Source organism: Megachile rotundata, chromosome 8 (assembly GCF_050947335.1).
Source record: "Megachile rotundata isolate GNS110a chromosome 8, iyMegRotu1, whole genome shotgun sequence".
Taxonomy (NCBI): Eukaryota; Metazoa; Arthropoda; class Insecta; order Hymenoptera; family Megachilidae; genus Megachile; species Megachile rotundata.
The window spans coordinates 18257021-18280429 of NC_134990.1; the positions used below are offsets into that span (position 1 = coordinate 18257021).

A 23409-nucleotide genomic window follows, 5' to 3' on the forward strand; every position below is an offset into this window, starting at 1 on the left:
AAAGACGATCAAAAACAAAGATTAACTTTAAACATTCACTGCGTATTAGCAATTAGGTCAAATTCCATTTTTGAATAAACATGGGATAAAAAAGAAAAAAAAAAGTAGCAAAGATATTATGAAGTAATTAATTTATTTTTTTACGTTAATACCTATTAACAGATTTCTCCCATAGTAATAAAATACATTTAAATGTATAGATATAAAATACTCTTATTTTATTTATAATACCTGGACTGTACAAAATTTGAAGACCAGGCCATATGACGAGCCAATGCTTTCAATAAAGAAAAAAGAAAACAGTGGCCACGTGCTATAATAGTGTGGCAAACGTCTTTAAGCCGAGAATAGAAAAGAAAATGCCCAACTTTCTAATCTTTGCAATGACTCGTAATATTATAGTTGATTACGAATAAGCCCATAAGTCCAGGCCTGTTAATATGTACCATTATAATTTAAAAATTTATCCTAAGCTGAATCGATAGTACATTTTAAAACTGAATCAAATGAATCTCATTGATTGATGATGTTTTTATGTAACGATCACTAGATCGATCAAAATTCCACTTAATTACTTTTGGTATCTTATTAAAATGCAATAATCAATTTTTGAATCGAAGAGAGCTAAATGTATTTCACAAATTATTAAGATCACAGGCTTGACCGTTCTTTAGAGAAACGAATAATAGTTCTCAATATCACGATATTAGTTATATATCCAAATATGTCTTAGTTAAAATACACATTGAGTTTCTGGAACATCGTCTGCTGCAGTATTTATAATTCGTACGCGGTCATTTGGTGGTGGTCTATGACGACATAAATAATATCTACATTTCCTTACTAATTGTGGAATAACGATGTTGTTGTAGCATGACATTCCAATCAGAAGAATGGTAAATCCAATTAGCTGCATAAAATAATAAATTTATTCCGTTAATTGTTAAATATTATTTACAAAAATCTATTTCTGACTTAGTTTCGATTTTGAATGAACAGATTTGTAAGAACTGAAAATAGACGGTTTACCTGTAAATAATGGAAAATTTGCCATCCAACTATTAAAGAGAAACCCCATATAAAAATAGTTCGGACACTATCTAATATCATTCTTGTAGTAGCACTTATTTCTTTAGTAACACTAATACCGGCAAAATTGAAGAAAGCAATGCTGAACGATATACCTAGATATACACAATTTATAAAACGAGTCTTCAATAAATATATATAATAAATAATATACATGCATATACTGACCAATTATTGCCATCAACAGATGACCACTGTTTCCAATCTGAATTAATGCATCTTTAGTAGCTTCAAGAGTACCCTGGGAATTGTCAGCGAACGGAGGCGAAGCGTGTATAAAATTAAGAGGAATCATAATGATGCATATACTAATGAATCCGAATACACCTGTACACAAAATACTTTTTAACGTGTACATTTTTCAAAACAATACTCACGCATTTACGTATCAGTTATTTTGGTTATTTAAACAGATATTTTATAAGTACGGTATAATACCTTCCCATCCAACTGCTTGTAACGCAGGAATATTTTGTCCTGCTACAAACTTTTCTTCCACCACCATTTGAATCGCGGTTATGACCTGTAATATTTTTATTTAAACGGAAGAACTTTGTTATTCGAGCAGAGAAGATCTGAAACCGATGTAAAATTAAATTTTACCTGAGCACATATAATCAATAAATCTCCCGTTAATATAGAGTTTATGCTATTATTCGCATCTTCCATAGTTATTATATCACTGAGTCCAACAAGAGCTAAACCGACTATAACCATTCCTATACCTATCCATTCTCGACTACCTAATCTTCTATTAAGGAAACCCATTGAAAGTATGGCCGTAAATATAATAACAGCACCGCGTAGCATTTGAAAACTACTCGCGTACGTCATATTTAGACCCACATACATAATAGAAGTAGCGAACGTATCGCATAATGCAGGGATAAGTAAAATAAAGGGGTTAAACACTTGAGATCCTCTAGTTAAAGGATTATCTATAGAATTATCCTGCAATTGCATGATTTAAATGTAACATATTGTATAAGGTGGAAGCGATCTATATATCCATTTAACATTTAATACAAAACTTACGCCTCTGCGGCTATAGTAATAATAAGCGATTTTAAATACTGCAAGACACATCATTTCACCGATGAACATGAAGGAAGATTGCATAAAAGGATGATTAAAATGTCTTGGCTGACCATCTTCGCCAGGCACAACTTGCTGATCAGCGTATCTGAAACATGCATCAATTCTTTTCTCTATCTACTCATTATTTATTTCGCTTAATAATTTACTTACTTCACAGTCAAAGTATTAAACGATCCGGTAATAACCATAAGAACTGCTAATACACATTGATAATGTGTCCATGTCATTTTTAATAATCTATAAAAGTTTTGAAAATTATATTTACAAGTTCATAGAAAAGAGGCACGTTTAAACTGTAGTTATAACCATTTAAAAATATTTACATTACTGAATTTGTAACTGCTAGTCGAACGAAAGTAAAGACACAAAGGCACGTAATATCATGGTTTCAGATAACAAAGGAATCTTACTGTTCATTCTTGGTAATCGTTGCTTATGTGTCACCATTAATCTAATCATGTAACGTATAAATACTTTATGAAAATCTAATTTTTTAATTTGAATATAAATGATTTTATCTGCTGACATAAAACAACTTAATATACTTAGATATTCTGGAAATATATGCTTTATTCAATTGAAACTGATTACTGTATAAATGGAATTAATTAAAACACCAATAAATTGCATAATAAAAGAATTATACAAGAATTGAAAACATATTCATGGATACGAATGAAAAATATGTAACCTACGGTATATAGCGCTATTATAAGAAAATTCATTAACGTTAAGAGTATGATGAACGGATGTCTTGTCATATTACAGTACTGTTAATAGTTACAGTGGTATCATAAAAACGAGAAACCTTATACTATGAATAATATTATATTTCACCTCGAGAATAGCAAAACTTTAACAATCAATTTAATGATCGTTAACGTTTTAAGAAGAAAGTGTCAGATAAAAATCATATACCTTTGTTATGAAGAAATTAATAATAAAAAGTGTGCACAATTTTCATAATGTTATCACGGTTCGTATAAAATTACGATCTTCTTCATTTATGATAGATAAAATAGCAAATTAGAGTTCATTACACTTCAAAGATAAAGTCACGGTAAATATCTACCACACTTGTTCAAAATTATAATTATTACTTTGTGTTACTCAATGATAATAACACGATGGATGGAAGTGAACATATAAGACAAACCACTCGTGGCACTGCTATTGCAGCGCAAGATCTGAAATACCGACATTATCGAAAACTCTGCTTTTCCAGAGGTGTTTTACTACTTGCTTTATGTTTTAGAAGCTTTGTTTTCTCCTTCAGTAGCATAATAAAATACTATACTTGTACATTATATCTGTTTAAATAACTTTCCAGTATAATTGTATGTTATATACGAGTTCACGTTGTTAATTGAAGTATCGTGACGGTTAAATATGTAGAAAATAAAAAAAAAAAAATACGAAGAATAATTATATTTTGCAAAATCATTTTATTCCAATTCTCTAAAATATGTATTTCGAAAATTTCGCATTTACATGCACTTCGAAATTTACCCGAGAATTGTATCTCAGTGCCATCTAACGATCAAACGCGGAAATGACGAAACATAGAATCATCATTTTTCGTATAATAATATATAAAAATCTGTTAAAAATAAATTTAATATACAAATAGAGTGCTTTAGAATGCTGCTGTAGGTCTGAAAATCATCTTTTTGAAACGTAAATCAAGTAATGAAACTCTCACTGTAAAAGCCTAGTTTTTGATGATGCCGGTATTACAGATTTTATGTTGCAAATAACAGTAGCATGTGTGATTTATCTTATATGTACATATATAATTCGTCTGTGTTAATTACATCCATAATTAAAACTGAACAATTAAATTTTTTTAAATATTACGATAATTTCGATGAAGTAATCCTTTTTTTTATACAAATTTAAATCACGTAATTACTTATCAGAATTTATATAAAATAACCGCTATAAATGAATAAAGATTTTCTACTTTGATGAAAATAGTACTTAATTCTGATTTGTACAAGTTTTTTCTTATCGTTATATTGTTTACAGAATAAATGTTCAAGTATAAATATTTGTTTGATATTAAATAGTTAATATTCTCTGTTTATTCCGTTTGCGAGATAAAACGTGATAAATATGTGAGTATCAAAAATAGTATTTATCGTTAAAGTAAATACAAGAAGAATAAAAGTGGGATTTGACATAGTTTATTGCATAAATCTATAAAAGTTTAAGATCAGAGCACAATGACATCGTTGAAAACTGACGAAAGGTTATCAGAAGTTTTGGAGCTATTCCTGTTACCTAATTACGACATTGTGTCCACAACGTATCTTGATCTTATGCTGTCACATATTTCTAAGAATATAAAAGAGCGTAAGGAAATACTTTTCATTATTATACACATTACTTAGAAACTTTTGGTCATATTTGTTACGTAGTTTTATAATTTACACGTTACGTAAATTTACATTTACATTTTCACTTTATTCCTCAAGTATTCCTTCAAGTTATTTTATTTCAGGCAACACGAACGATTACGAACACTGCGAATTATTTTGGAAATGGATATCAAAGGCATTAAATGTTTGGAGCGTCGAATTTTTACCTTCACAGCCCATAATGATATTTACTTTAAAACTTGTGGGCATAATTTCGCGTAACGAGTTACATTTTCATTATTGGCAGAACCAAGATCTATATAATAGACTATGTAGTACTTTCAAACTACGCGGAGACGATATACCGGTATCCGTTAAAATGGCATATACCACAATGTTGTCGAATTTGATCGAACACAGAAGCGGAAGACAATGGATTATAAAATTTGGTAATTGAACCGATACGTTTCTATAATAATTTTTGAAAATTATGTACAAATATAAATATAAAATGTAAATATTTTCTAGGTATTTGGAAAGACATTGTAAAATATGCTCATTGGAATCACACTTTGTACGTTACACGGGCAAGTCAAAAGTTCGTATGGCTTTTGCTATTATACGAACAGCAAAATATAAATTTTTGTAAAGAAGTTATTTTAGAAGTGGCTTCGCCGTTAATGACTAACACTTTCGAGACTCAAGTATACCACGTTTTAAACGATAATTGTTTGGAGCAGAATAAATTATTATGTACAACATTAGATTTGTTGAGTAACATTATTGAAAATACATTCTTTGTAAATATTGATAATACGATACCTGAATTATGCGAGGAAGTGATCGATTTAGAATTGAGAGTAAAAGCTCTTTTCGAGACATGCATCAGTACTAGACTGTTATCGTATATTGAAAAGCTACTGTTACAATGTTTATTTATTCCGCTAAGGCGTGCAATTAAAGAAGGAAAGGAAGCTGTCGATTGTGATACGTCGCAAAAATTCTGTTGCGATTTAACTTACATACTGCTAATGCTTTTATCAAAAACATATTTAACAGAAGTAATACGAATACATAAACTTTTAATGATATATTGGAAGAAACTTCAATCGTTACGCGCAATTGCTCTTCCGCACGAACACAAATTTGAACATCAAATTATATCTGTAATGGTAAGTACGTTTAATACCGTGCTTAATATCGGTAGCATTTAATCGAGTCACATATTTTCTGATTAACAGGTTTTACCTTTGGCTATATGTATTAGACTGAAATATAGAGATACCGATATTTTTAACATGTTTGTTACTAAAATATTTAATATTACATCTACAACCGTGCATAGGCTAGCATATAAGGTACGAGATACTATTATTAAGAACGACTTGCCGGCAGTTCAAATTGCAAAGACATCTATCGACATGGTTCTAGAAATAATAGATATTATAGATAGGGTACGTACGATGAAAATTAATCGTAATAATTAACAGCTCTATATAAGTAAGATAATGATATTGTATTTTCTCATCAGGACGTAGCGGTAATCGCATTTCAAATATTTTCTCATGTTCTAAAGAATTATGTGCCAGATATAGATACAGACGAAAATGCAGATAACGCAGGGATAAATAATTTAACAAACGTGGATAATGGACCGAAGAAATATGTATTTAAATGTCCATTAGAAGGAGATCCGATAGTCGATCATCCTACATTATTGGCATCGCTGTTAAACGCTCTGGCAATTATGACAGAAAAATTTAAATTAAAATGGCAAGAATGCGTGGAGACTGTGTGCTTGTTATCTATAGCGCAAGAAATATTAAATCATCCAGGAGCATTGGCTACGGTACTTGATAAATATAAAAATAATAAATAAGTATTCGCGCGTATATTTTGGAATTTTTATTTCAGATTTGCGTGAAAGCTTTAAGAGTATGTAAATTAGCGATTCAGAATTTTATGCCATCGAATTTAGTGCTATTGATCGAAACAGATAGCCATATGAACGAAATAGGACCAACGCTTTTCAAACGATTACACGATGTCAATTGGGAAGTTCGTGATAGCGTGCTAGAAGTTTTGAATACTATAGCAATTATTTCAGAAGACAGTAGGTAACAATGTATAGTAAAATTAATGAACATAATAGGTAAGAAGGATAATTATTTTTCCAGAATATCCAGCATTTCAAGAATTTTTATTAGCAAATCAGTTTGTACAAGTGGCAATTGAAATCGCTAAATCAGACTGCGAAAGTTACGTTCGAGCTTCTGCTCTGATTTTTATTTCCAGCACCGTTCGAATTAACAAAATATGGGATGAAAAATTATCGCGGTACAACTTACCTGTATGTTTTTGCTGAAGCGATTACATAGAAACGCGTGAAACATAGAAAGAGGAACGTATCGTTGTTTTATTTTCTTTCGCATTTCAGGATATCGCGATGAAATTACTAAGGGAAGAAAGCGAGGCTATAGTTAGGAAAGAGGCTGTAATTCTAATGAAGGAATTATACGTACATCGTAAATGGCAGTGAGTAAAATTTCTGTTTAAAATCGTGAAGCGTTACTGCAAGACGACTGTTGATCGCTTTAATCTGGGAAAGTTTTAATTTAGGAAAGACGTTATCGATTTAATGTCACGCGCAATGTCAACGGCTGCTGTTCTCGATCTCCATTGGGAAGTGAAGATAAATGCTCTGGATTTTTGGATAGAATCCATAAAATCGCATTTATCCGACCAAGGGGTACTCGATGGTCAATTTCCAAACGTAACATTTTCCAAAGAACATAGAAAAATCGTCGCTTTAAACGAAACCGAGATTAAGCGAAGGCTTAACAAAGCATTGGACGAATTAGCGAGGCAAAATTGTTTAGGAGTAAGTTAACCGGTAACATTTGTCGAGGAGGTACAATAACTTATATTATATTTCATTAAATTTCAGGTGCTTTTAGTAACTCTCGAAGATGAAAGTGATTTCGAAGTATGCAAAAAATCAGCATTGATCATAAATAAATTGAAAAAATTTCTTTTAAAATACAAACTTAACGAACCATTACCAGAGCTGACTTTGCCTGAAAACAGTGCCGTATTAGATACTTGTTACGTTAAATACGAATTATCCGAGGATGCGAGAAATCCGAACGCTAATCAAACGTTAAGTAATTCCAGCAACGTAATCGAAGAAATCGTGGACGCTAACGACGCGAATTTGCTTGCTTCTATTTGCAAGAATTCGATGAAAATGAACGAGGAAATGGAGAAAACGGAAGGGAAAACGCTTAAATCGGTTTCTCGCGTTACTAGGCAAATTTTCCTTAAAAAAATCTTTAATTCGGATATCGATGCTTACGTCGCAGACAGGAGCCGATGGTTATCTACTTACACCACCAGTTTCGAATCTATAATGGAAGACATACTAACTATACATAAGAAAGGAGATGTAAATTCAATGGACTGCTATTAATTATAAAATAAAGCGCATAAACTGTGCATAAAAAGAGAAGTTCGATCTCGTTTATATGGAACGATTAATACTTAATATTCTTGCATTATTTTTAAGGGTAAACGATACACGATGTACATAATTAAATATATAAAATATTCGTTTATAGAAAATGTTCTTTCTCTAAAACGCATATGGCATCTATAATATCTATACGTAAGAAAAATAAAAACTTCTCGTAGACTCGATGCGTTATCGGATTGTTATATAAAGCGGTATGTAATTTTGTCTCGATTACGTAGCAATAAACGAATGTATTACACGATAGATTCTGGGCCGGTTTATAAATACGAAAAAAAAAATGGAAAATATAAATTTAGACGTTTAAATTTCGATTAAATTTAGATGGTAAAAAGTCCGAGCGTTGTATGCATCGAAACGTGCATCGGGATTCTACTGGTAATTCGATGTAAATCGATGACGATACACATCGTGATTGGCTAGTGATCGAAAGCCGAAAAGATAGGGACGATGTACGATCGCAAAGGGTAAAACAAAGTAAAAGAGCGCATGCGCGTTCTTTGATTACTCTCCGTACGTTTCGGCGCGCGGTTTCGTCGTTTCAGTCACGCGCGACACCTCGAACGAGTTTTTATGCGGTGCGTTTGATTTTCTTACTTCGCGAAACGAGAAGTACATATTTTATGTCGAATCGGAGATTTTGTGTCAACCGAAAAGTAATTAGTGCAACGGGCCAATAGTACGTGTAACGTTGGTGTGCATATAGGTGAGAAAAATGTCGTTCTACTTTCGTGATAAGCCGAAATTCAGCGATAGACTGCGCGGTAAATCCGGCGACGAACTCCTAGAAGAAATCAAACAACAATTCGACGAAGACAGCAAATCGTTCTTCGAGCCGTCCACTAGATCAGGACGAGATCCCTTTGAACGACATTCCGCTTTTTCAAGGGTAAGTTTATTATTTTCCTCGTTTAATTCAAAGTTTTTCGATAACGATTCGTATATCGAACCGTCAACTCGTCGATGAGTTTCTATTTAGAAAATCTAACGAACACGATCGTAAAAGGATTTTTGATTCGTCGAAACGATGAAAATTCATTTAAATGCCGTTGTCCAAAAGTTCTTTATTTATAGAGTGGCCCAATTTCTGCGTCGTTCGAACGGTGAGTATTTAGTTTTCTTTGCTCGCCGGTTATTCTTGCCACGATCTTGATATTTTCAGAAGGCAAGGAACTGGAAAAGAAAAAAAACGAAGCGCCGTGTTTGTTGACCATTGGAATTTGGCAAAGTACGTCGGGCCATAAAAATGCAAGCGAATATGTATGCTACGTATACATATATGCACGTATAGTATTAACCGCGCCGTTGAAAATTCTGTCGCTGGATATATTTACGTATAATTTCGAGTTTTTAGACCTTTCTTCGTTAATCGCGTTCACTAAACGTTACAATCTACCTATCGATATAGATACTAGTAGTCATCCAGATGCTTATCTACCATTTAAAAGAGGAATAAATATTTTGGCAAAAAAATCTTCTTCTTTTTTTTTAACATAATAGATATTTCATGCGCTTACCTTTCTTCGTTTATCATTCTTCTATGATTGGTAAATATTGTTTGTTTTTCCAAAGCGTGTTTCTTTTTGGTAGGGTTAGGTTAGTTTCGCGTAAGGCCTTAAATATATGTAGAGATATTTATTATTTGGAAAGAAAGGGATCGGTGGCGTATACTCGCGTACGTTGGTTCGAACGGGAAAGTAAGTTCTGCTTCCACTATTTACGGCACGTTTCATTGGTAAGACGAGGGGAAACACGATCGAAACGAAAGACACGTCGCCTAAACGATTCACTTTCAAATTCGAGGTAACCAACTTTCGCGGTACATACCGGGCACGTGCTTCACAACTTAAAATACGCGAACACGCGCGCCATTATGCTTTCTTGGCACGGTCTCTTCTTTGCCCCTTTCGAAAGCACCATTAAACGCGGCGAACGATATCGTCGAAACAGCGAAAAAGATGAACGAGACAATAAAGGTCGACGCAATAAATCATACCCGCTGAGAAGGATTCTCTTGCTCTCGACGAAACGGTTGCAAACGGATCGAAAATAGCTGTCGGTAGCCGTTGTCGGCCATGTGGAACTATACACGCTTTTACAAGCTTACAATTTAGGTATTTTATCGTAATTGTAGGTATAATCGAACCGCGTTCCAAGCAGTTCTTCACGACTCGTCTCGTTTTATTATTCGCGTAAATGCGCTGATGGCGATCGGATAGCCATCGATAGCCATCGCGGCATAATTTTTGAAAAACAGGCCGATCTTATTAAATGTCTGTTCGAATAGAGGAGGGTGAGCATACATGGTCCGTTTCACTGCTCGAAACTGGATCAATATGCTGGCCATGGGTTTCTCGATAGCGTCGCATCGCAAAGGTTCGAAAGCGGTTGCTTCAGAAGCGCGACTCGAGAAACGCAACGGTCCGCGCGAAGGACCCAGAAATAACGCGTTTGTTGCCAAATGTTCTCGGCTCGCGTTCTCGGGGATACGACTTGCCGTTTACTCGCCTGTTTGTCTTCTTAGCTCTTAGTCGACGAACCGCGTACGATTTCATCGAATTTTCTCTACGTATTTAATAATCTATTTAATAAGTTGAAAAATATTTGAAATATTTCTCTCGTACGTACACAATACGGTGTTAACAATCAGTTATTTTCCGAGGGGACGTTCTCGAAGGAACTTTCTCGACGACGACGACGACGACGACGACGACGACGAGACCTCAAAATAGCCGCCATTGATTCTCTTTCGCCATTCCAGAGCAACGACTTAGATCCAGAACAATCTGTCGTATCGTGTTGAAAACGAGATTTTTCTTTCCTTTTTCTTTTCTCTCTTTATGAATTTTGCAGAAGGTGGCAACGTTTTATGGCGAAGTCTATCGCGAACGAGAAAAATCATATAGTCGTCTGGTTCGTCTGTCAATATTTGCGTTGGCATATTGGCGTCGTCGGTGGGGTATCGGTTTTCCCACGGTTTTCATTCGTTTTCTTTCGAATTCGCTGGACCAGGAGTTCGATAGAAGAATAAAGAAAAGAGAAGAAGGAACTCGAGACGAACGGGAAGTTCGTCCGCGTTTCCCAGTCGATGACCTAGCACGAATTTCATTCCGTGACTCATACGAGTGATTGGGATGCATCGCGCGTGGAAAGGGACATCTTGCGAGTGATCTCTTTCTCCGTTCCACCGAGTTCCACCGAGTTCCACCGAGTTCCACGAAACACGTCCCAGGCCGAGAGTCATTCATAAAATACCTATCCGCTTGATGCTTCCCTTCTGCGAATCGCCGAAGGGAAAGAGCCCTTTACGTCGCGTCACCAATTTCTTACAGATTCTTACCGATACTTTTTATTCCTACGGCGCTCGATAACGCTTTGCACCTAAAATAGTATTGCCTTATCTCTCGATCATCTCTTTTGTTCGTGCATGCATCGTGACGGCACCGTTACAGACGGCGTAACGTTACAGCGATCAAATTCTTGCATATCTTCCAAGAAGCCGCCGAATGAAATTTCATTTTACAGACATCGAATCGAGCTGGATTACCGTCGGCGTGTCGATAGACACCGCCTGACCTTCCAAGCTTTTAGCGAGCTTTTAGCTTTTATCGTCACACCCTGTCGTATCGGTTACGACCGAACGACGATTTCTCCTCGAACCGTATTCGAATAGCATCGAATAGCATCGAATAGCATCGGACAGCACAGGGTTGATTCTGAGAATCTCCGTATTAGCTTGTAAAACGGGTTTTCGACGTCCATCGATAAAGTATTACCCGTTGACGGCCGACTGTAGGTCTCGTACGTGCGAGAATGCGTGTATACGCACTTATGCACGAACGTACAATGTCTCTCGTGCTCTCTAACAATAAGTAAGTATGTAAGTAAGTAAGTAAGGGAATCTGCCTGCCGCGTTCGGTCTACTGCAGGCCTCGAATGACGTCAAGGAAACGTCCGAGTGTTGCGTGGGTCGTGGGCACGATCGTGAAACGACGATAGAATCAACTTCCTCGGGCCTCGTGCGCTCCTGGCATTACTATCGATCACCGTAGATCATCGATCATCATTGTCGATGATCGCGCGCGACCGCGAACGATCGAGACGCGTGCACGAAATCGTATGATTAATTAATTCTCTCTCTCTTTCGAGCTTTAACCAACGAATATTAACCAACGTAAATTAAATTAAATCGTACGTAACTCTTCTCGATTAACCAGAATATCAACTAATATTATGTATTTTTAGCCAACATATTCTTAACCAACATTATATTTGCGCGATTATTATTTCTAGTCTTATAATTGCTTCGTAAATACTGTAATTAAGTATTTTCAGGTTACTTATCTTGCCGTTAGATGGCAACACCTCTTCGGCACGGCTCTTTCATCGGATAATACATCGCTGTTTTACCTCGAGTAAAGTATCGTTGCTTTCCTTTTAAGCCTCGACGCGAGTTCAAATTAATAGTTAAAACGAATAATTATTATCTACGATAAGAAGCGTAGAAACGAACTTATAGGTATATCAATGCGTCATTCTAATTCCAATTCTAATTCCAATTCTAATTCCAATTCTAATTCCAATTCTAATTCCAATTCTAATTCTAATTCTAATTCTAATTCTCATTCTAATTCAACTTGTACTGCACTTGTTATATATAGAAGGTGCAAGGTTAATCTCGATAAGTATTCTATATATTGTTCCGCGATGGATTAACGAAACAGATAATTACTAACCGCATAGGATTTACATAAAAAAATCCTCTGCTTACATAAATGATTTTGTCCTATAGTTAACGTTAAATTTCGCAAACTAAGTCTACTCGTATACCGATTTAAATGCGAAAAATAAAATCGAACAGTACTTTCGGAACTCGGAAGCGCGAGCCGAATACATCGACATCGTTTATTTCGTTGATCTCGTAGGCTGTCGAAACGCGATGTTACGCGCAGTCCGCAGATGCTACTTTTTGCCGATGTATTGCCATTCGATCGATTACATAATCCGTATCCCATAGGGGGCCTGAAGTGAGTCATCCGTCCAGCAAACTTAACTCGTGCGTTCACGGTGCGCAATGAATCGACGCGACGATGTTTCTTCGAGTGCGAGATGTGTAGGATTACTCTTAATTTATCGAGCCTAATTACGTTCGATACTTTCCGCCGCATAACTTATCCTGTAGAACCTAACGGTAATCAAATGGTTCGCTATTCGCGAGAACGCGACAAGCACGGACTCTCTTCTTCTTACGTGCCTAGGTAAGTGGCGCCAATAATTCGGCTCTTTCTTGCGCGTCTACGCAATTACAATTAATTTGTAATTATTTTCAACGATATCGAACGCTTTGATACAATGACCCTGCCTTGACAATTTGAAATAGCGTGGATGGTCCGTTTTCGAAATAGTTCTCTTTCAACTTTTCCTGGCACACAATTTTAAACTTAAATATAAATATAAACATCTATTTCAATTATTAAACGTCGAAACAAAAAGGTTTCAACAACTTTTTCCATAAACTTTGTTCGCTCTTTGACTACTCTCCAACAAAGATATACTATGCATAAAATACTCCCCGAAAGTAACCTTCGAACGTAACACAACATTTTCATCGTAATATCATAGTAGTATCGGCATAGTGTACGTACATATTTTTACGATAGATAGATAGATAGATAGATAGATAGATGAACTTGGACCAGGGCCATATGATCGTATGACTAACAATTTTCACAGCGGACTCTATGCGTACTCTGTACTCGAGTGATTTTGCTCGAGCGAGAATGAAAGTCGAGTGTTATTATTTGTCGTTCCGATAAAGATTTCTTTCGGTAAGAATGGATTCCCGGTGATCCATGCCCGAAATATTAACTGTCGGTTGTACAGGGTTCTTCGGTTACCACTTAATATTATCGTCGTAAACTCGGAGATTCGCGAGCGACCTACCATACGAACCTTTCAAACGATCCTATTTATGGCTCGAGTGATTCCAAAAATACATTTTCACCATTCGATTTATTTGTTAACCGGTCGATTCTATTCGATTCTTCATCGAGTACAATCTGTGATCTACATCTATATATGTATAGATTAAGCAGTGTCCATTGAATCAGCCGCACGCTATTAATACACGCTCGCGATGATTCACGATTATATCGTGAATAATAAAATAATAAGAAAAAGTAGGCAGAATTCCGCAGAACAATAATTACGACCATAAATCCTAAATTAATCGAGTGATCTATTTATACGGTATAAACGGCGTATGTAACCGTCGAAAGAAAGTGTATTGACCAACTTTTCGTATTTGGATTCGAATACGAAAACGATGAGATTTCGTGCTTACTATAAAAGGATATAGGTAAACAAGTCCAGGGTACAGCCTTGCCTGGCAGGTTAATTATAAAACGAAAACGAAGAAAACGCGAAAGAGAGCAATAAATCTCGTTCAAGGGATATTTCAACGCCTTTTCAAGATCAAAAAGACAACATTCTCAACGTTGTCAGTGATATATGCATTTATTTTCGATAATTATATCGATTATTTGATAATACTTTCATTTCAGTCATTACTTACGAGACACAGAAATCGCGAGCATTTTCGCTTATATTGTTTTTATTATGATTGTTTATAAACGAAGCGACGTGAAATGTCGTCATTGATCAGCTGCAACATCCGCGAGCATCGTAATCGGCCCTCGTTTCTTTCTCGTATTAGTCGTCGATAGTCGCGTGCCGTTTCTCGAAAAAGCGAAACAGGGACGAATGTTCTAGTATACTCTGGCACGTTCTTTCGGTCGTTTCCGCGAACATTCGGCCACGCTCGGCCAGCCAGTCACGTGGCCCCCGATGCGTCCCACACAACAAATATATTTAAGTTCCTCTGGGCGCGCACTGACAGTTTCGCTATTGACCTGAACCCGCGTTGTTCGTTAACGCGTGCGTCTTCCCGATTATTCGGAAGAAACGATTCTTTTCAACGCACGAAACTTTGATTCGCGAACGTGCGCGCGCGCGCGTGTGTGTGTGCGTGTGACAGTGTTGTACAGTGGAAAAAACTAAACGAATACTAGCGTGTTTCTCTTATATAACGATAAAAGGAAGATTGTGCGAGAAAGAGAAAAAATAGGGAGAAGGAAGATCGAACGAAGAAACGCGTAGGCTGAGACAACTGTCACTCATTGTTCTCTCGGTAATTTTGAAAGATATTTAAAAAAAAAAAGAAAAAAAAAACGAGAGTGTGCTGCCAAAACGTTTAATTTTCGTTCGCCTTTTGTTAACACACCGGCACTGTTATTTAGTGAGCTTTTTGGCTGATTCTTTGAAAACGTAGCAAAGCAAATAAAAAGAGAAACAAACACTTAACCTACAAATAAGTAGTTAACCGTGAAAAAGGCCACGACTAAACTTCTCCCTAGAAGCCAGCAATTTAAAAGAAAGGTCTTGTTGTCCGCGCGAGAGACAAAAAAGGAAAGCCCGTGTTCTAAATCAGACACGGACCAAAAAGTCCAGAAAATGGACTCGCCTGTCATCGTGGACAAAGCATCCGAATTCGGAGAACCGATTGATTTGGATCATCCGTTCCCCGTAAGTGGTGTAATATTTTTCCATCGTCACGTTCGTTTGAACGGTATACGTTCACTGTCATTTGTACAGGCTGTATGAATTTCATTCTATGCCTCTATACATACGAAAAGTAACGAGATTCGGAAGGAGTAATTCGAATCGTCGATAAGGTTACGTCAGAGTGTGCAGTTTTGAATCGTGCCTATTTAGCTGGTACATATGTACATAGGTAGTCTGGTGACGTTTGCGAGACTTTTCCAGATCTTTCGAGACTCGATACATTTTTCTCGTCGTTCTCCTTCGATCACGATTTATTAGTAGGAAAATTTTCATATTTTTCAGATTATGCGATACCTTCGAATTTCCAAGTTTTTCTATCAGCATGTTTTTGCTAGTCACGATCGAACGTGTACTATACGTATACGTGTATACGTGCTCGTACACTTGTCACTCGTGACATAATCGCTCGTTACGTTAAAAATTCTGGCGTTCGTGCAATTCGCTAAAAGATTTCCGTACACGTCGTATCGATGTTCTCGTTTTTGCGTGTAACGTTTCGACCTTCTCTTTCGCGTTCCGCAAGATCGCGTGGAAGTTAGAAATAGAATTCGCTAAGAGTGACGTACGTTTTCGTTGCTCCGAAACGGTGACTCGTCGACTCGTGGATTCCTCGCTTTCTCCGTCGACCAGATAATCGCGTAACATTCTTTTTTTTCCGAACAACCAGATACAAGTTACGTTCCTTTTCGACTTATCGTTCACGATTCTTTCTTCTCATCGTTGCGCGTTCGTCGCACTTTTATCGCGCTTAAATCGCGCGAGATTCTTCGATGGAATCTTTACGAATTTTTCGATATTTTTGAAAATTTTCAGTTTCTATCTGCTGGTTGGCATTCAGTATTCAGGGGAGTATAGAGATACGTAGAAATAGGAATCCCCTTTTTAATATAGACACGCGTGGCGCGCGGAGCCCTTCGAAGGTTAAATTCGTCGGTGACTACTTCCGTAAACTGTATTCAGAATATTAGCAGTTCCTCCGCTGCTGTTCATCCTGGCTTCTTCGCGATTATTACCGATGATCTTATACCGATATTCGCGTATCTCTCGATTGGAGCTGCCGTTATCGACAAAATGCCATTGTCGTTGTTCGAAACGAAGTTAGACGACATACGAAGTTTAAAGAGTTTTTAACGTTTTTCGAATATACTATCGACAGATCGTTAAGCGTCGACAACGTAAAATTCTATACTATCGAGATAGTACTAATCGGTGATTCGCGCGAGTATTTGGTTCGAATAATTCTTGGACAATTTTAGCCGAGAATGTTTCGAGCACGCTCTCCTAGAAACAAGGTCCATTCCTCCAAAACACAAGCGTGATCACGCTAATAATAAACTAACGGAGACGTTTCTCCTTGATCCTCCCCCGCCCTCTAGCCCCGTTGAGGACACGATGCGCGTTACTCGATCAGGAGGAAAAAAGATAAATATCTAAGGAAATATAATCGCGGTCCGTCCTCGTACACTTTATTTTCTCCCGTTTACACTGCTCTCGACCGTATTAGGCTCGTCTCGAGACACCGTGACGGTTAGAGTCGCTGCTAGCAATTATCTCGACGTACAGCGATGATATACTTTAGCATTAAAAACACTCTATTTAGTGTCTATATTATACTGCGTATAAGTATAAGACTACGTATAGTACTAGTAGTCGGCAGAATCGATTTTCTAATCGTCCGTAAGTGTTCCGCTAGAAATATTTTTGGAAAACTTCAACGCGATAACGTGCTTAATGCTCGGTTAGGCGCGTACGATAACACGGTATTTTTGCTAGTGATCTAATCGACTTTCCACGCGCAAAATAAAAAAGAAACGAAACGAAACGAAACCGGTTTCGATTGAACGATGAAACGACACTGTTAACCGTTAATGCCATCGGCAATGATGTTTCGAAGCGACGGATGTCGCGTGGGCGGTAGTAAGGTGTTCTCGGTTAACAACGACGATTTTTCTTCTCTATTCTGGTTAGGTTTTTCGAGGCTTAAGTAGATCGAAATGTCGTGTCGCGAAGAAATCAGGAAATGAATGTATAATAAAAGCGGTATCCGTCTCGGATCATTTCGAAGCCCATGACACAGTTCGCGAGAATTATTTATACGAACACGTCGTCGACATTCACCCAGTTTTCTGATTTTCTGCTTCTCCGGTTACGGTTACCCATAGCCGCCTAAACTTTTCTTCGCACCCTTAGATATCGAATTTGACCTCGGCCTTTTATTTTCCTACACCTCGAATCCACGCGGGTTCGATAAAAATTTTTAGAAACCTTGCCTCTCTAACCGATTCTTATATGTATATTATACATATTCGGATCGTTTATTTTACTTATTTTATTATTTGATCATTTTAGGGAAAATTTCTCTTTGCCAGCTGTCTCGCTAACTTTACTTTCGCTTATTTCTTTAATAGTTTATAGAATATCTTGCACGCGAGAGCGAATGCACTTATTTTATAACTTTATTATAACTTGGCTTATTATAATCGCAGCTTTACCGAACAGCAGATTTTCGAGTGGCGCTTTAACACAGCTATTACATAGAATCGACATTTTCGAAGCAAAGAAAATTCTATACTTGGAACGGAGGAAGCTAAGGCTGGATAATCGAATAAGAAGAAAAATATCTGATATTCTTGTTTTATTCGCAGGGTTTTCCATTCGACGACGAAGGGTTTGGTCGTCGCAGCGACATTCGAGCCCACTTGGACGACTTAGCAGCCCGTCATCCAGAGTTCGCGGACCATCTACTCGGACCCCCTTGGGGCGACATACCTTTCCAAAGTTCTTTCCGCAACCGAAACCACCACCGTGGCTCTGGAAACGGTTATCAGCAACAACAACAACAGGGTTATTCCGACGAGGACGCGAGGAGCCAAGCGAGCGGAAGCAGCGCTACGAGCGGAGCAAGCGTCGGTTCCCACGGTGAACCGGAGAGTAATCAGTACCAGGAGCCGAATCATCGATCACACGATTCCGAGCACACCCCTAAAAAGAACCAAATACCTCAGTACGGACTACGTAACACGGTAGACATAGGACAACATCGTCACAACATGGAGAACCCGGACAAAGGAAATCGCGGGCAACGTTCGATGTCCGCTCCGCCAGAAAACAGACAGTCGTCGAATCAACAGCAGCCTCATCAAGAGCAACAAACCCAGCAACAGCCAACGGGACAGAGATACGTCTCGAGGATAGACATAACGCCGCAACACAATCAACCTCAGCACCAGCAACACCAACAGCAACAACAGCCTCAACAGCAGCAATCGCAGAAACCTCAACAGCAGCAGGGCAACGTTAGGCATATACCTATTTTCGTAGAAGGTAGAGACGAACCTGTGTTGCCGAGAAGCTTCGACGAAAAATCGAATTTCAGAAGAGAACCATCTCCCACACAATTTCACGCGCCACCGCCTCACTTCCAGAGGTCGTCCCCGTTCGGGGACGTATTCGCTGGAAGACACCAATGGTCCCCGCACTTTCAAGACACTTTCTATCAACAACCGACGTCCGCGTTCGAGCATCCCTCGCGCAGGCAACAACAACAACAACCTCACAGTTTCCAGCAGTCTAGAAAACCTCAGCAACAGAATTACGAGCAAGCGAAATCGCAACAAAAGCCTCGGCAACAGTCTCCGCAGGCTCAGCAACAGCAGCAGGAACCACCACCGCCAAAGCCTAAACCTACCGTTCCGAAAGATCCTCTGGAAAGGGTAGCGTTAATTCAGAAAGAAATCGACTCTTTGGCGGAACAGGTGAAACAGTACAATGGAAACTCGAGGACGGATAAGCAGTACATATATTTGGACGAGATGCTGACGAGGCAGTTGATCAAATTGGACGATATCGAGACCGAGGGTAGAGACAACGTCAGGCAAGCGAGGAAGAACGCTATCAAGACTATACAAGAGACGATCGGCTTGCTCGAGTCGAAAGCGCCTCTGCCTTCGCAACAGACACCCTCGAACGAGCAAGAGGAACAAGACAAACAGCTCTCCACCGACGCCGATAATTCTGGACAAATCACCGATTCCATGGACATCGATCAGCGACCAGAGGATCAGACGTCGAATAAAGACGCCACGACCACCACCGCTACCGCCACCACCACCACCACCACCACCACCTCCACTACCACCACAAACACCGAACAGCCAGAAGTTACGGAAGCTGATCGAAAAACGACGGAGATTCAATCGAAAGAACCCATACCGTTGCCCCCTCCTTGTCCATCGTCCGAAGAGAAGTCTTGTACGAACGACGCCGATCACCGGACGCTCGAAATGGACGTCGCTCCGAGTCAGACCCCTAGCGAACCTATGGACACTGGTTCGACGGAGAAATCGAAACCGACCGACTCGCAACAGACTGCTAGTACGGAGGAGAAGGTGGTCGAAGTCGAAAACACCGTCGACGAAACGTCGAAGAAACCGGAAGACGAGGCTGAACGGAGGAAATCGGATAAGGGGGACGCGAACAAGACTGATACGTCCGAGGAGATGAAAAAAGAAGAAACGGAAAAGGAGAAAAAGTCCAGGCAGCAGGAGGAGGAGCAACAACGACAGAAGGGAGACGAGAAGATGGACGTGGACAACGAAGTTAAACAGTCGCCGAAGACGCAAAAGAAAGGGAAAAAAACGAAGAAACAGCAGACAGCCACAACGTCCGATAAACCTATACCGTTGCCAGCGCCTGAAAGCACGGCAGACAGCAATAAGTAAATCTGTAGAGATCGGAGATGAAAGAGAAGAAAAACTGTTGCGATCTGTTGCACCGACGACGGATACACGCGAATATTATTCTGGCTGCGCGACCAACAACCACTTTCTAATCAAACGGAGACAGCAAACCCGTTTAGGTAATCGTTTCAGAGGCTACTACCTAGTTCGTTGCTGCCTATCCGGTGGTTGATATTCTTTTCCTTTTCGATATTTTTATTGGTGCCGGATTGGAAACGTCGTGGATCGACGTGTTCGCGCAATCCACAAGCGAAAGAACGGTTCCTCGTTTATGACCCTGACTATCGTTGTTGCACCACGCCCTTCATCGTTTTCGCGCTCAACGGAGTATCGCGAGTTAAACTCCTTAGAGAGACATTAGGCTGTATGTATAACCGCTAATACATCGAGCTGCGTCTCATTCTGAGAAGCTACGTCCTTTAGGAATTTTATCCACGAGTTTACTTTCTTTCTTTCTTTTTTCCCCCTTTTTTCTCTTTTTTCTCTTTTTTTCTCTTTTTTTCTCTTTTTCTCTCTTTTTCTCTCGTGCACGTTCACTGCCATCGATAAAAATGGCTGTGCGTTCTATGAAACAATATAATTTATTTCACTTTTCGATGTTAGTTACGCGAATGTGCTAATGTACCTTATCGACGCGGTACTATCTTACGATTAGAATTATTTCATCGTACTCTCGTCGATACCGTTTTATCTTTTTTACCGTTCGATCCTCGCTCTCGTCCTTTTCTATGTAGAATACGAGCGAATATGTTCTTTTCGCCTTCTACGTATCGTGCATCACGAATCGTTACGCTACTAGCTTTTGCATAGATCTTAAGATTGCTAGTGTTCACAAATTTTCTATCGATCTACGGAATAAAAGATTATCGTGCTTGTGCGTTTCTTACATAGAAATAAAATTTCCAAAAGGACTCTGGGAGACGCGAATGAAGAGCAGCTCTAAATATGTTCCGCCACATAAGCCTTAAAACTATTGCAACGACAAAATAAAAAAAAAAAGGGTTGCACTTTGAACGAGCTGAATCGTGTCAGTCTCCTAGACCACAAGAGTGATTTTCATTTATTGTTTCCCTTTCGTTCTTTCTCTCGGTTCTCTTTCTTTTCTATATTTATTGGACTAGAGATTTTTCTTCTTTCGAATATAAAAGCGAATATAAAAGAAAGGAAATCAAATTGATAATCATCGAGAAATGATCTCGATCGAGAGAAAAGGAAAGAGGAAGAGGGAGGTAGCTCTGTTTTACTTTCGAACCGTTTAAGAAACCGATATTTAGCGTATTATCGAGACTGACCTGATCGATATTCGAGAATTTTATTAATGATTCATTTTAGCACGAACGCGTTGGAACGTCGAAGATGAATGTTTCTACGAGCGGAACGTGTTCGTTTCCGGAAGTATTACAGCGCACGTCCTCATGCATAATGATTAATTAACTTTATTATTGTTATTATTATTATTATTATATAAAATATTTATAATTTATTGTGCGCCCGCTGAACAATTCAGTTACTAGTTTCGTGCAAAAAGTGTAACAGGGTGTTGAAATAAAATGCTTTAAAAAACGGACGCACTTATAGTCTGTACGTACAAGCGTTGTTATCGAGAAAGGTATTCTAGAACAACGTTAAATGATACATAAGTACTTTGAACGAATTTAATCGGTAACGTTTCAACATCCTGTATCTTATACGTATAGAGTGTTATCACCTAGAAAATACGCGTCTAGTGTACGGACCATGTACATATTAATATCGTACGTGTTCGTTTTGTAAAAAAATTATGCATCCTTCGTTCGTTGTTAATTATTCGATAGGAATTAAAAAAAAGTGTCGATACTCGTTCGGAAAGGACGAACAATATTAAAAAATCAGTTTCTTTTTTATTTCCTTTTCTTTTGCCACGTAATATTACGCAATTATATTTGGTACCGTTGCTGACTGACTCGTGTGTACAGAAAGTTATAAATTTACTGCCATCTCATTTGTATGGCCTCTAAATTAAAATACTTGAAACTGTGTTTAATCGAATCGAATAAAATATCGTTAAAATAATAAGTGAAAATTTAGTCGGGATACCGAATAACAACGGTCGCGATCATTTTATGGTTCCTTGTTCAGGATCGATACACTCGTCTTTTCTTATTTTCCTTTTTCTCCTTCCTTCTCTCCACAAGTTTTTCTTTTTTCTCTCCCTCTATATAATGTTTACTTATCTGTAGAGATGTTACACTGCACTTTCAGCCAGAAATTTTGTATTTTTTAAACGCGTGCGAAAGAAAAAAAAATGAATGTAGATCATGCGTGTGTTTAGGATGAATGTGCGAGCATGAATTTACAAGCTGGAATAAGCAAATGAAATTATAAAAGGAACGTTGTATTGTACAAGTGCGACGAAATATACTGTAATTATTTTACGAAGAAACGGATTCGATTGAAAATACACGGTATGGTCCTTTGAATCGTCAAACACTGGCTGTTCAATATATTCCTGTTTCCTCCGTATCCTTTATTTTTACACTAGTTTTACATTAGTTATTAATTTGGATTTAAGCGTAAAAGAAAAATTCGTTCGAGGAAAATGCGAGAGAGACGAACCTCAATGTCGAGAAATAGTGTTTGGCTTTGGTCCAGTGCGATAAAACGACAGAAAAATGTCATCGTCTGAAAATTCTCACGAATTCGAAACACGTTTAACAACAAGACGTGTTCTTTCTTTTCGACTCTTGAAACGCTTCAAATTTCTCTTCCTACGAAATTCATAATTTATGTATTTTACATATTTTATATCCAATTAAGAATCGAACAGTTTGTAAGAAGAGACTGAATATCGCTTTCGTTCGGACTCGAATAATATTCATTAAAACGATATGTACATGTACATTCGACTATATGCGTGCATCATCTTTGGAGAAAGTGGCAAACAACCGAGGAGAAAAATGCTTTCTTTCGAACAATTGCAATTTCGAGTGTT

The 23409-nt window shown here is 37.9% G+C and overlaps 3 protein-coding genes and 1 long non-coding RNA gene across 8 annotated transcripts; 2 read left to right on the plus strand and 2 right to left on the minus strand.

The window, feature by feature from the left end:
- Positions 1 to 114: 114 nt before the first annotated feature.
- Tango9 (transport and golgi organization 9) lies at positions 115 to 3423 on the minus strand. 2 transcript variants are annotated; one of them, XM_012297097.2, is made up of 9 exons: positions 3106 to 3423; positions 2511 to 2638; positions 2338 to 2424; positions 2125 to 2272; positions 1693 to 2040; positions 1528 to 1612; positions 1258 to 1416; positions 1030 to 1184; positions 115 to 910 (listed from the first exon to the last, which is right to left on the minus strand). In XM_012297097.2, the coding sequence occupies exons 3-9, from the start codon at positions 2412 to 2414 to the stop codon at positions 734 to 736; spliced, it is 1149 nt and encodes a 382-aa protein (XP_012152487.1). In that variant the 5' UTR covers positions 2415 to 2424; positions 2511 to 2638; positions 3106 to 3423; the 3' UTR covers positions 115 to 733. The 2 variants fall into 2 exon arrangements, with proteins under 2 accessions (XP_012152487.1, XP_003708299.1); XM_003708251.3 differs by lacking the exon at positions 2511 to 2638.
- A 699-nt stretch (positions 3424 to 4122) lies between these two features.
- LOC100881696 (integrator complex assembly factor Brat1) lies at positions 4123 to 8168 on the plus strand. 2 transcript variants are annotated; one of them, XM_076535110.1, is made up of 11 exons: positions 4123 to 4304; positions 4373 to 4542; positions 4691 to 4996; positions 5076 to 5719; positions 5789 to 6001; positions 6079 to 6396; positions 6462 to 6660; positions 6725 to 6897; positions 6985 to 7082; positions 7167 to 7428; positions 7495 to 8168. In XM_076535110.1, exons 2-11 carry the CDS (start codon positions 4413 to 4415, stop codon positions 8014 to 8016), a joined length of 2865 nt encoding a protein of 954 aa, XP_076391225.1. In that variant the 5' UTR covers positions 4123 to 4304; positions 4373 to 4412; the 3' UTR covers positions 8017 to 8168. The 2 variants fall into 2 exon arrangements, with proteins under 2 accessions (XP_076391225.1, XP_012152485.1); XM_012297095.2 differs by having other exon boundaries at positions 4396 to 4542.
- Positions 7495 to 15272, minus strand: LOC143265088 (uncharacterized). Of its 2 annotated transcripts, none has more exons than XR_013039251.1 (2): positions 9594 to 15272; positions 7495 to 9249 (listed from the first exon to the last, which is right to left on the minus strand). It is a non-coding gene; the product is annotated as an uncharacterized LOC143265088 (long non-coding RNA). The 2 variants fall into 2 exon arrangements; XR_013039252.1 differs by having other exon boundaries at positions 7495 to 9510.
- Positions 8606 to 22905, plus strand: stv (BAG domain-containing protein starvin). Of its 2 annotated transcripts, none has more exons than XM_003708250.3 (2): positions 8606 to 8965; positions 18345 to 22905. In XM_003708250.3, exons 1-2 carry the CDS (start codon positions 8792 to 8794, stop codon positions 20418 to 20420), a joined length of 2250 nt encoding a protein of 749 aa, XP_003708298.1. In that variant the 5' UTR covers positions 8606 to 8791; the 3' UTR covers positions 20421 to 22905. The 2 variants fall into 2 exon arrangements, with proteins under 2 accessions (XP_003708298.1, XP_012152482.1); XM_012297092.2 differs by lacking the exon at positions 8606 to 8965 and adding an exon at positions 15308 to 15660.
- The last annotated feature ends 504 nt before the right edge of the window (positions 22906 to 23409 follow it).

Excerpts from the sequence above, each read along its gene's own strand:
- Tango9 (XM_003708251.3), bottom strand. The coding sequence starts at position 2,414 with ATGACATGGACACATTATCAATGTGTATTAGCAGTTCTTATGGTTATT. Across the intron at positions 1,613-1,692 it reads TATTGATTATATGTGCTCAG|GTCATAACCGCGATTCAAAT; the intron begins GTAAAATTTAAT and ends AAAATATTACAG. Across the intron at positions 1,417-1,527 it reads ACAAGCAGTTGGATGGGAAG|GTGTATTCGGATTCATTAGT; the intron begins GTATTATACCGT and ends TTTTGTGTACAG.
- LOC100881696 (XM_076535110.1), top strand. The coding sequence starts at position 4,413 with ATGACATCGTTGAAAACTGACGAAAGGTTATCAGAAGTTTTGGAGCTA. Across the intron at positions 6,661-6,724 it reads AGCAATTATTTCAGAAGACA|AATATCCAGCATTTCAAGAA; the intron begins GTAGGTAACAAT and ends TTATTTTTCCAG. Across the intron at positions 7,429-7,494 it reads CGAGGCAAAATTGTTTAGGA|GTGCTTTTAGTAACTCTCGA; the intron begins GTAAGTTAACCG and ends ATTAAATTTCAG.
- stv (XM_003708250.3), top strand. The coding sequence starts at position 8,792 with ATGTCGTTCTACTTTCGTGATAAGCCGAAATTCAGCGATAGACTGCGC. Across the intron at positions 8,966-18,344 it reads GACATTCCGCTTTTTCAAGG|GGTTTTCCATTCGACGACGA; the intron begins GTAAGTTTATTA and ends TTTTATTCGCAG.